The 12,740-nt window shown below is 48.4% G+C and overlaps 1 protein-coding gene across 1 annotated transcript; it reads right to left on the reverse strand.

The window, feature by feature from the left end:
- Positions 1-255: 255 nt before the first annotated feature.
- LOC149347658 (uncharacterized) lies at positions 256-10,765 on the reverse strand. The gene is made up of 5 exons (XM_089585637.1): positions 10,543-10,765; positions 7,694-7,826; positions 4,952-5,070; positions 1,860-2,348; positions 256-468 (listed from the first exon to the last, which is right to left on the reverse strand). Exons 3-4 carry the CDS (start codon positions 4,955-4,957, stop codon positions 2,019-2,021), a joined length of 336 nt encoding a protein of 111 aa, XP_089441763.1. The 5' UTR covers positions 4,958-5,070; positions 7,694-7,826; positions 10,543-10,765; the 3' UTR covers positions 256-468; positions 1,860-2,018.
- Between the last annotated feature and the right edge of the window lie 1,975 nt (positions 10,766-12,740).

A 12,740-nucleotide genomic window follows, 5' to 3' on the forward strand; every position in this document is an offset into this window, starting at 1 on the left:
CTCAGTGCGCGGCATTTTTTTTTTGTTACGCCGTGAACCCCTCAGAAGGAAACACGCTTAGCGGCTGGGATTGCATGAAATCTGTCTGTCGAGACGGCGCGCACTCGCGAACAATTGCCAGCGCTTTCCTTGTTGCATTTTTTTTGTCAGAACACTGGATACCTGCATAACCGTTAGCGATCTTCGAACACCACCGTCACCATGGTGGTAAAAACAAAAAAAAATACGAAATAGGCACAAACAAATCGCCCCAACTTTTCAGCGCTAAAAAACGTTTATTCACCATCCACAGACCAGGCGATCGAGTCACACTTAAAAGGAAGAGCTAAAATAATGAGTCCATTGCGGCTGTCTTGTCTTCGGCAGGTGACTGCTCCTGGAGACAGCTGCGCAAATTTTGAGTAGTTCCCTCGGCGAGGGAACCTTCACTTGGATCTGACGGAGTCATTTGCCAGTTTTGGACGGCTCCTGCAAAGTTTGGAACAGAGCATGCAAATAGTTTAATACAACACAGGCTTTAAAACACAGCTCTTCCCCAAACTATAAGCTGCCGGTATACGGCACCGTGCAGGTGACTGGGAGGACAGCAATTAAATCGCTTGCAAGCGAATCTGTTGAAGCAAACGCTTGTACAGTTGGCCTCGAGATCTCGCCGTCAGCGCGTTAACTGCGGCAACGAATACTGAGTCGCGCGATGAAGCCTGAGGTGAAGCCTGAGGTGAAGCCTGAGGTGAAGCCTGAGGTGAAGCCTGAGGTGAAGCCTGAGGTGAAGCCTGAGGTGAAGCCTGAGGTGAAGCCTGAGGTGAAGCCTGAGGTGAAGCCTGAGGTGAAGCCTGGTCGCTATTGCAAATTATCGGGAGTTTAAAGTTCGCTTCGCCGTGACTCCCTGTTCACTGTCGCCACGCAATGCACCCAAGACAGTTGAAGGTGGGCCACCGCTGGGCGACCACGATACAGAGATGAGACTCGTGGTGCCGCAGGAAGCGTGGTAATCTGGACCTGAGGTGCACTCGTACACTCCATCATGCATCCAACGAATTCCATTCCGGGGCAAAGTTATTCGCCCGCTGGCAAGCTGTGCGTCACGCGCAGGTGCGATGGCTGCAGTCTAGCTATTTATTTTTACTAGCAGGCTAGAATACGACTTAACCGTGCAACGTTCACCGAAGCGCATTTGTCAGCCACCACCTGTACTGGCCACGGCTTTAAATGAGGAGACTGAACTTTTTTTTGTTCTATGCGCAGGCGACATGCCAAACCAAACGTAAGCAGGGGGGTGCCATTGACACAAGCATATAGCTACAGCGTATAAGACGGCGCGCTATCATATCAAACATTGTAACTAATAGTTGGTAGGGGTGTAACGTATTTAAACAGAGCAGACATGAGAAAGCAGGTGTTCATTCTTCAATTCGACGGGACACTTAAGCTTAGTCCTAATTAGGGTATGGCGCGTTATCTTTAGTGGGTTAATGCCCATGTACACAGAATTCGTCATTCTCGAATTAACATTTATAGATGGCGGCGAGTCCTCATACCACTACCATCGCAGTGGTGCGGCGGTTAAGAGATGTTCCACTGCACTGGCAGGTGGCTATTTCTATCACAGCCACCGGTAGAGATTGTGCGACCCCGAGCAACTTCTCGCGCAGCCGGCGCGACGCTCCTCCCAACTTACCCGAGCAACTCTGGTATTGCCCTCCGTGAAACTCGGGTTGCTAGGCAACGGCACAAGACCGAAAGCGTACGGTGACAAGATCCCTGGTCGGTGTTGGTGAGCGCATGAGTGCTCTCGACTAATATTGCCTCCCCAAATCTGTAAATGTTAAGGCCTGTTTGCCCCACTCGGACGCACTCACCTTCATCTGGACTTTTTTCGGTCCCTTGGGCCCCTTGGACGGAGCTGTACTCGTCCCTGCCGCGCTCGAGTGCAAGTCCGGCCGAGATGTCGGGGCTTTCTTCGGTGCCGTCGAACCAGCACCTTTTGCTTGGTGGGCGTTCTCCAGATCCTTCAAAGCTCAGCGGCTTGTGCCGGCGTTGGCCTTCTGTTCCGGGGGTTTTGTGGCCTCCGACATGGCTTCCATGTTGGCAGTCTGCTTCGCAAATCGGTCTTTTTGGGACCTAGTACACGGCGGTGAATACAGGTCGCCCGCTCCTGTCGCCGCCTTCCGAGGTTTGGTCGCGTTAGCAGAAGGCTCGCTAGTGGTCGGTGACGGCTTGCTGGTGGTTTTCGTCGGCGTCTTGCTTTTTCCTACTGCCTCCGCTGTCGCTGTGGCCATCTTTCCCTTGCCGCCGTGTGCTTTCTTCATTCCTGTACGAAGCGTGAAGTCCGGAGGCTCACCGGGGCGCTGCAGTTCACGAGGAGCTTTCGCTGCAAGTCTGCTGCTTTGACTGCGCGCTGCGCCCAGCGACACGAGCTTTTGTAGTACGCGTACAGCGCCGCCTAGTATCGTATGACTTATCACGGTCTTGATCTAGCCCTTTGGTCAATGTACTTGAGCGGCTACGAATTTAAAGATGACATTGCTGTTGTCCTCGAAAGGAAAATGGTGCGTGCCTTATGTGGGCGATTGGCCAAGACCCGTGTCGCGACTTTCCCAGTGACCAAAGCTAAAAAATATTGAAGCTGGGCACATTTTACCGTCTATTCTTTTTTTTTTGCAAGAAAAAGAAGAAGCAATCAGAAAATTGCCTCTTTGAGCATGCGCACAGTGGCTCGTTTTGCGGAGACAGCGACAGGCATCGTTCAAGACGAGCAACTAGAGCTATTGTTAAGAAAAAAATTGTATGGGAGACTTAAGCTCCAGCTTAAGCGTATGACGCAGTAGAGTTAATGGGTTAATGCCCATGTATGCGGAACTGGTCATTCTCTATTCAACATTCAGTGCCCATATCACTCCTGGCGCAGTGGTGCAGCGATTAGGCGAAGCGTCACTGCCCTGAGATGGCAGGTGCTGCCTAGAGGACTGCACGGGCCTCAATCTGAGGCCCGAGCCCGGCCCGAGCCCGAGACCTGAAGCCCGAGCCCGGCCCAGGCCCGTGGCTTCAAGCCCGGGTCCGGCCCTGGCCCGTTAAATTATCGCTCTAGCGAGCCCGGCCCGGCCCGTGAATCCTCGAGTGAAGCCCAGCCCGGGCCCGGCCCGGCCCGTTTCACAGTTACGCTCGAGATATACTGCTCACTCTGAGCAAGTAGACTGCTACTAGACCGATAAGAAACTGGCCGAAAAAGGTTCTGAACAGAGTTTATCTTGCAGAAAGTTGGTTCTTTTTAACCCAGAAGGAAGTGATTTAGAGTAGCGCTCGCCATGCCCGTATTTTGGACAGTGATCTCGTGTTGGTGCGCAAAGATAAAATAGGAAGTTCCGAGAGCCAAAAGGGCTGCATACGCGCGTAACAGACTACTTTGCATTCCCCCATGATTTCAAGCTGTTATATTTTTCCGCCCGGAAGTATAAACACTAAAGCTGCCTAGCAAGCAGTGGGATGACATTTTTTTTAGTGAACGCGATCTCACAGGTTGAACTCATAGCCGAACTGGTCGCCTTTCAGCAGAAACGAAATGCTAAAAGGCTTGAATATTTCACGGTGGGTGTTTTGAAGACTATAAGCGTCGTAAACTAATATGTTCTTCCCGAATGCATTTCCAATAGTGTATAGGCATGTTTTGGGGCGACGAGCGATCATTGGCCAATTAAGACCGGCTGAATGTTACTCATACCGGTGGAGCAGAAGATAACGCGCGAACCACGTGATAACTTACAGGGCAAAACACTAGTCATGACAACCAGGCTTAAAAAGCGATGAGGGATAGATATGGTTATGAGATGAGATTTACAAACTGTCGCGAGCTTTCGTGGCTATTTCATTTACGAGACGTTCCGGTCAGCTGATCAAAATGAAAACCAAATGCACTTTACTTTGTGAATTTTCTCACACGAGAAAAATATAGCTATAACATAAACGCTATGTTTTGGGGCCTTAAGGGCCCAAGGGGAGTCAGGCTGTGAGAGAAACCGAAGCGGAGGGCTCCTGATCATTTCGACCACCTGGGTTTTTTCAACGAGTAGTGTTACTGCAAAGTACGTGGCTGTCATGCTGGCCGCCTAGTTAGAAAGGCGGCCACCGAGGCTAGGAGCAAACCCTGGTTCCCCGGCTCAGTAATCAAGCGCCTTGACCACTAAGCCACCGCGGCGTGGAAATAAGGAAATAAAAAAGTCAAGTAGTAAAGCTTAGTTTTTTTTTCTCAGCGCGTACTATAACCCATAGCTCATCCGTGTCGCTGCTCCAATGCCGCAGTCGTGTACTTCACTCTGCCATAGTGAATGAATAGTCGGACACCAGCCGTTTCTGTACGGGCCCAAGCCCGACTCGGGTCCGCCGCTTTCAGCCCGAGCCCGGCCCGGGCCCGCAACTTCAGGCCCGGGCCCGGCCCAGGCCCGGCAAAACAAATCATATCCCGGCCCGGCCCAGCCCGCGGGCCGGACCGGGCTCGGGCTTTTGGGCCGGCCCGAGCCCGTGCAGTGCACTAGTGCTGCCGGTGGTGGAGCTTGGGCGACCCAGGTTGCTCTTCCCGATCGAGCAATGATTAACATAACTGCCACCTGCCATTATGGTTGTCATGTTCTGATGACGCCACAAGGCCACCTGCCTCCTATGTTGAATTAATGCCTGATCGCTCGGTAAGAGCAACCTGTACCGCACTAGGTTCGCCGCTGGTAGCACCTGCCATCGCAGGGCGGTGGCGCATCGCTTAACCACTGCACCACAGCGCCAGGAGGGGTATGATGACTCCTAGGTATCTATGGATGTAAAGTAGAGAATGACCAACAGCATATATGGGAATTAACCCATTAAGCTATCGCTTCTATATACTCTTAAAGCGGAGCTTAGGTGTCCCCGTCAATACTTTTATCGGACACGCGTTTCAAAATTTTAAGGCGTAAATTCGCACCGTCATTCCTGTCCACAGCCGAGGCGTTCACTAGCAGTGGAATGCAGTGACCGTAGGGTCCCGTCTTTCTGCTCGTGTGACCGTGGATGAAGCATCATGCCAACATGCTGTGTGCCCTGCTGCACAAGTGGATTCAAGGGAAACAAGGAAAAAAGGCACTTCTTGGCTTCGCAAGCTCCTTTCTGTGCTCTTCTTTTTGTTTTGTTTTATCTAATGCCAAGCACGCCTGTGTGTGCAGCAATTGCAGTGCACTGTCATACAGTAACACTAAGGGAATGTCTTCGTCAGCCGCTCAGGTGCGTGGTGACGATGGACGAGCTAAGGTTTCACCCTATGAGTGAACTGCTGGTCGTGTTTGATATTAGCATTTCCTGTGAAGTAGCCCTACAAATTCACAGCAGCATAGGTACCATAATCACCCAAAATTTTCAGGTCAAGGAGTCGGAACGCGAAAATGGCTATAGTGCTGTATCACGCATAAAATGTGTGGACCCCATAAAGTCACAAAATTTTTCACTCGGAATGGAGATTTTTATGCGTAAGATAATGATAAAAAAGAAATACAGGAGTCACCCCGGCCAGCTGCTTTCTCAAGGAAACTCAATTCCTTCGAGAGAGGTTTTGGCAGCTCGGATCTCTGAGGCTAGGTTACATCAGTTCCCACTAGTGAACGGTGACCACGCAGCTTCTTTCGCTGTTTGAGTACAGTAATGCAAAAGCTTTGATCCAGTTTTCTTGGAAATGCATGTCTTCCTGCCAGACAAATATCTCATGTTTTCATGACGTAAGTGTCTCTTCAAAACTGCTCACAGAATATCAAACTACCGTCTGCATCCCACTTGGCTGACTGTTCAACTTTTCTGGAATCTTCCCTGGTTACCACTGATAGCAATATGCGCCAGGGAGCAGGCTTCAAAGAATAGTCCTGGAAATCTCCTTGCTTAGTTAGGTGCAACGGTGCGTCCATCATTCCATGGTGCTGCAATAATAAGTCATTTTTCTCCGTGAAGTACGGACCAGTTCTTGCCAAAGCAACGAGAACAGCGCGTGGGCTCTCAGCTACGTTTGTCTAGAGAGGCACGTGGTCACCATTCGCTTTCTTTTGGTACAGCATATGTTGAGCTGCCGGTCGGTGCGGACATGTTATTGAGCTCCGCTGGGCTTATCGACACCACGTGGCATCAAACTCTGTTAGTATTCATGCCTTTCGTGGCAAAGTACCAGGTATCGGGGTAAGCTTGGGATACTTTAGCCATCGAGGGCTGTTTTCATGACAACGAAAAAGTTTCGCCTATCGCCTGGGCTGTAAGAATGCCCGATACGCTGAGAAACCTTAAAAGTGCCTCTGTATTACTTTATGTGGGTGTCAAAAGTATATGATACCATGCGACTTGATGTTTGGTATCTATTTAAATAGAAAGCTATAACCATTCAGAGTATAGTTTATGGGGGTTTAACGTCCGAAAGGGACTCAAGCTATGCTGTACACCGTGGTGGGGGGCTCCGTAAATTTTGATCACTTGGGGCTTTTCAACTTAAGTAGCATAACGTTACTTTATAAGCATTTGTACTAACATTATGGTGAAACGCAGTCTTGAGCCTCCTTATTATACAGGCGAACTTATACAAAGTGGCATCTGAACAAGAAAGCGTGCAGACTATTTTGTAAAAAGGAACATGGTCGGCAGCTGCAGCGCGAAATTAGAGCGTCAACGGTTTTTGGCATGGGCCTATTTTATCCCTGCTCTGCCCGGCCTTCGCACAAGATCACCTATGAATAAAGCATGTTTCATCTTGGTGGAGTTTGCAGAATTTCATCTTGGAGCAGCACACGAGTACCCTCGCTACCACCACGGCATCCAAGGTCAACCATTCCACCAGCTCTTCGCTGGCGTACGCTGTCTGCCGTAAAAGGATACCGGACCTTTTTATGTGCGGCACACCACAGGAATAGGTAACAAAAAAGACACGCCTCTTCGCATTTGACATAATTATGCATGGGGCTGAATTAAGCCTCCTTTGAACAAGCCGTGATGTAATTAAGGCCTTGTCAAAGAGGCGTAAATGACACTTGAATGTGGCGCCTTAAATAACATCATTCTCAGACGGCGTAAACGAAGCCTTTTTTGTCACCGTTGGACACGAACAGGTTCCGCGTGCTGCGCAAAACACGAAGTTCGCATGCTTGCAGAATACCGCTCAAGTGAAGAAAGGTCCATTGAAATATTTAGGTTTATGGTTTATGGGGGGCTTAATACCCCAAGGCGACTCTGACTGAGGGACACCTTAGTGAAGGGCTCCGGAAATTTCGATCACCTTGGGTTCTTCAACATGCACTAACATCGCACAGTATATTATTTGCGGAAGGACAATCGGAATGAAAATACCATTCTTTGAGTACAAAAAAAATACCGCTGAGGATTTATTACCCTGCGGAGTATATCAAAGCTTCACTGTGTTTTCCGAGGGTTATATTCAAGAGGATTCTGGTGTGGGCTAGTTGGTTCATTCTTAATAAGCAGATTCACAACAGCGCTACGGAACGAGCACAGAAGGACAGCGCCCGTCCTGTGTTTTTCGTGTTCCTTCTGTCCTCGTTCCGTAGCGCTGTTGTGAATCTGTATATTCAAGCCCTTGGACCACTGCCATAATAAGATTTGTTCAGCGCTCGTCTATTTCCACTGATGACGAGGAAACGCGTCGGCCAGTCACATCCCCAACTTGTGCGTCAGTCGTGCTCACCCATTCCTGCTGTAAGTATGCCTTCAGTCTTGCTGACGCGGCTTTCCTTACACCCACGTGAGGAATTCACTCAATGCTTTCCGTTGCAGGCTGCAGTGGCTGTTCCATCCATGCCGGCGCCGCTGGCGTGGTTCTGGACAGAAAGATAAAAGCAAAAGTTTGTTTGTCCCAGTTGCCCAAATATTAAAGCTCTTCATGCCGCAGCGAGCCAAATCGTGCATGATGTATGATATAATGACACGCATGGAGCGTTTTGCGAGCGTGCATATACACACTGCATGTAGGCGGCACTTCTGAAGCCCGAGAACCATATTTTCTGGTGTCTTCCCCGGAGGTTAGGTAACTCGAAAACGTTGATATGTTTTCTAGGGGAAGTAAAGAATGAATGTTCTTTGATGGTTTAGACGGACAATGCGTTGTAGGGAACATTATGTGGTTTGAGTCAACTAGCATTGAATATATGGTATGCTACAGTTTATCGCAATGCTGGTCAAGAAGCTGCGTTGGCTCTGCTCAGCTGCTGACCTGAAAGACGTGAGTTCGATCTCTTCCGTGGTGGTCGTATTTCGATGGAGGCGAAATTCTAGAGGCCCGTGTACTGTGCGATGTCAGTGTACGTTAGAGAACCCCAGCTGGTCGAAATTTCCAGAGCCCTTCACTACGGTACGTTAAAGAACCCCAGCTGGTCGAAATTTCCAGAGCCCTTCACTACGGCGTCCCTCATAGCCTGAGTCGCTTTGGGACGTTAAACCCCACAAACGAAACCAAACCAAGCAATGATAGTCCGACACTTTCTCGTAGGGAAGATCTGCAAAGCCATCTATTTTTTTTAAGTGACATAACTCCGATGATGGCCACGTGTGTCGTCGTACTCCTAAACAAGCATGCGACAAAAGGCTGTCCAGACGCAGTGGTGACCCTAAGGTTTAACATCATTTCACAACCCTGCCTGACAGCAACCTTCTGAACCTGTCAAGGATCAAAACAGTAGCCGGTCGTCACACGGAGTCTCAACGTTTTACGTTGACTACTGTCAACCTGAGCAGCGTACAAAGCTATTCTTTAGAGTAGGTACTCGCAAGCAGGCCCACAATAGTCGACTGCCGTCTCGTCTTTCTCTTGTAGTGACAAGCCCGTGCGTGTCACTACGATAAGGCGTGCTTGTCGCAGTGTTGTGCAGCATTAAAAGGCTGCCTTGGGTCATTACTCTGGCGTGTAGGAATGAATGGGCCCTTGCAGGAATGAAGGTGTGCCCTTGAAGCAAGGTACCATGTATCACTGTTGATATTCGAAGGTCCCTCTCCCTCTCGTCACATTCCTAGCCAAAGAGTAGTAGCAACCTTGTCTACGAATTGAGTTAAAGTAGTTAAAGCTGAGCGGTTCGGCGCTCAGTTCCCTAGACCAATTATTTCACAGCAAAAATAGCAGCGAACTCGCATATACATTTCAGACCACGATACTGAAATCGCGGTAGCCAGTATGTACGCAAGAAATTTTGCGGATACTCTGTCAAATAAGTGCTGAAGTCTGATGCTACTTGTTCAGATGATTTCGATTTTAGACAGCTTTTTTTAATGCTTAGCATACCATCAAATTCGATGCTGTAAATGTTTATTGCAAGTATACCACCCAGTTAATGCAGCCTTGCTGTGGTGGCAACCTTAATTGGAAGGTTCCTTTTATAGCTGAACATTTTAGAGGTTAAGCTGCAATGTAAGCAGATCATCCCTCGCTCTCTAGAACAGAGCGCCCATCGCTGGAGTTCTAAACTTAAGCTTCACCTTACGGGGTAGCGCTAGCATAGTGGATTAATTCCCATATATGCAGAAGGTCATCCTCTACTCTAAATTCGTAGGCCCCTGGGAGTTCTCGATGCACACGGCTCTTTGTGCAGTGCCATATATAAAAAAAAACGCTTCACTGTATATTATTGCCAAGTAATGGTATGACTGTTGTTCTAGTGTGTAGTGCTCTCAGCATGCTTAGAGTGCTATAGTGCCGATAATAAGGCCCTTTAAGCTCTCATTTATTATCAGCGCACACTGAGGAAAAGAGCTCCTTCCCATTTCCCTAGCACTGCCTTGCTTCTAGCAAGAGAACGTACTTTTTCAAGAGAACGTACAGACCACATGTGGTTACCCGGCTCTCTACCGCCATGTGCTACATTTACTGTCCTTTGCAAACAAGTACAGACGACAATCCGTTTTCTATAGTTCTGCGCATATAAATTTCGTTCACTACATATCAACAAGGTTCATCCTTGCATACCGTTTGTTTTCTGACCAATTCCACTGTCAACTACCCATCTGCACTGTCCAAACATTAACTCACAACGTGTGCTTTAGACTGTGGCGTGTTTCACCAGCTTGTACGGTGTCAAAGTAGGAGAGGCGGACCTGAACAGACAAAGGGCGCAGGACATCGGCGAAAGATTCGAACCAACGCCAAGAGTCGACGATATCTCTCCTCTTCGATAGGTGCCATTATGGCACGGCCGGACATTTTCTGCGCATCAATCAACAGTCACGCCTCTTCTTGAAACAGAAAAAACGTCATCAGAGATGAAATATTTGAATTGATTTGATTTCCGGGGGTTTAATGTCCCAAAGAGACTCAGGCTATGAGGGACACCGCAGTGAAGGGCTGCAAAAATTTCGACCACCTGGGGTTTTTTAACGTCCACTTTTTCTCCTCCAAAGAAATACGACCGCAGCGGCCGGGATGGAACCCACGTCTTTCGGGTCAGCAGCCGAGTGCCATAACCCCCGAGCCACCGCGGCGCCTAGAGAGGTTAAAGACGCGACCTCTTGCGCGGTACGCCATATTTGTACGGAGAGCCAGATACTCACCACCGTCGGTTGGCTGTGTAGGTGCGCGGGCTGCCATGGAACCACGCCTGCATATGTTTTTCGTGCAGCACAATGTGGGGGCGATGGAGCTGCGCGCTGGGCTCTATGCGCGAGCATGCCGTAGACGTGGAAGGCGCACCGAGCGCCACAGAGATCCATCGCACGCCTCTGCAGGCTGTTTCCACGACAACCAAAAAGCGGCATCCACTCCCGCACCTACAAAAGGGAAGGAATGTCAAAATGTTTGTTAGACAGTAATTTTTCCGCGCTGAAGATTAGTGAAGAGCTCGAAAAGAGAAAACATTTCCGAGTGTTTTATGTGCCATCCGTGCGTATGCGCCTGAGAAGGGGGGAAGGGCGATCTTTACTGGCAACAGTCGGCTGCGTAGGCGCTTACAGATGTTAAATGGTGGTGGTGACATTATACAGATTTTAAGGGTGATAAAAGATGGTAGCGGCACATGGGATGTGAGCGACACCATATTGGAGGGCTAGAGATTAATCCGACACTGTGAAGAGCCCCTTTGCTACTGGGCCACTGTGGTGGGCATAGGAGAGGCAGTACAAAGAGCAGAGAGCCGGAAATTAACCGGGACCCTTCAATGATGGCGCCTATTTTCCTGTTCCTTCCTTGAAATGCACTTCTACCTAAATCCCTTGAGTCAAGGCGCGGTTGAGGTGTCAACTGAGAGGTACAAGATTCCTTCGCATTTTATTTTCTCGTACGCACTTTATAGTTAATACAGAGACAAAAAAAGCCAACAAACGAGAAAAAAGCTGTACTGACAGACACGATTATAACCCAACTCAAACCTTGTAGCTCTTGCAGCCAAAGTTGTGCGCTTTCGCCCGACACTCTTAGCAGATTCGCTAATGAGCGTAGCCCTAATAACAACCAATCTTCGGCCATGTGGAAGGCATCGGTCCACATATTTTTGATGGCCCACTTTTCGGGTTTTAGTATTTGTTTACGGCGGTGGCAGAACTAGTCAACCATCGTCGTCATCATCAGCAACAACAGCCAAGCAGGTTTCATACACCGCAGGACAGCTGTCTGTTCCCAACCATAACCATGCAATCCTGCCTTGCAGCCCTGTGACCACCTAGTCTGCAAACATCCTGTGTTTTGTGGTGAATTTGGAGCATAAGCAAATACAGCCATCCCCGACCTAACGCAAGGTTTCTGAATTGTGTAAAATATCTAAAGGTTTAATAAAACAACTCATATGAAAGGTTTGGTTCGTATAAAACTGTTAAAAAAACAGGAAGAGCATAAGAAAGATTCGATTGGAGGTGTTGATTATGAGATTGCGAGCAACTTTTCCATAAGTGACTGGAGTTTGGTGCATGAAAGAATAATGCTTGACCGCTATTTCAGGCATCATGAACTTTAAGGGTTTTCATTAACTTGAAGGACTATAATTAACTTGAAGGGTTATTTCATGAATTTGAAGGTCTATCATGAACTGTAAGGACTATCATGAACTTGAAAGCCTATCATGAACTTGAAAGCCTATTATGAACTTGAGAGTTATTATGAACTTGAAAACTATTATGAACTTCGAGCAATCTTTATGAGCGATGTTTAAGCGTTAGATTGCTCGTTGTGGGCTTTTGTTGGTTATTTCAAGCTATTTGCATAAGTTGTGGCTCTCGCTTTATTATGTATTATAACCACCAGGTAATGGTTAAACTGCACTACTCGTGTAGTGCTCTCAGTCTGCTTAATGCTTTAGCGCAGATAATACTTCTCTTGGTTTTCTTGTTCATAATTTCGTCCAGAGTGACCAGGATGGCATAAAGCTCGGGCGCAAAAATCTATGCGCACTGTGGCAGACAGCTTTCCCCCAGTTCCCTCTCGCTACTGTGCTTTCAACATAAGTGCGGTTTTCAAGCGAGCGTACTCACCCGACTCCCTACCACACTGCGCTGCATTTACCCTTTCGAAGGCAGCCCTGATGGCCATCCCTTTTTTGTTTTACTGCCGACATCAAGTGCGTACTCTTGATATAAGCATCGGTACTTCCCGTTTCTTTCATAAACTACTGCCTCTTATGTCCCTGGACGTAATTTCCAGTAGAGCGACTTTCATTCACATCGTTCTTTAGACTATTCGTGTTTCACCTGTTTGCACGACCAACAAGACACCAACGTCCTGCACAATGCGAAGAGGAGCGGAAATGCACACTCGATGTCAA

The sequence above is a fragment of the Amblyomma mixtum genome, chromosome 4 (assembly GCF_055824585.1).
Source record: "Amblyomma mixtum isolate Tamu chromosome 4, ASM5582458v1, whole genome shotgun sequence".
NCBI lineage: Eukaryota > Metazoa > Arthropoda > Arachnida > Ixodida > Ixodidae > Amblyomma > Amblyomma mixtum.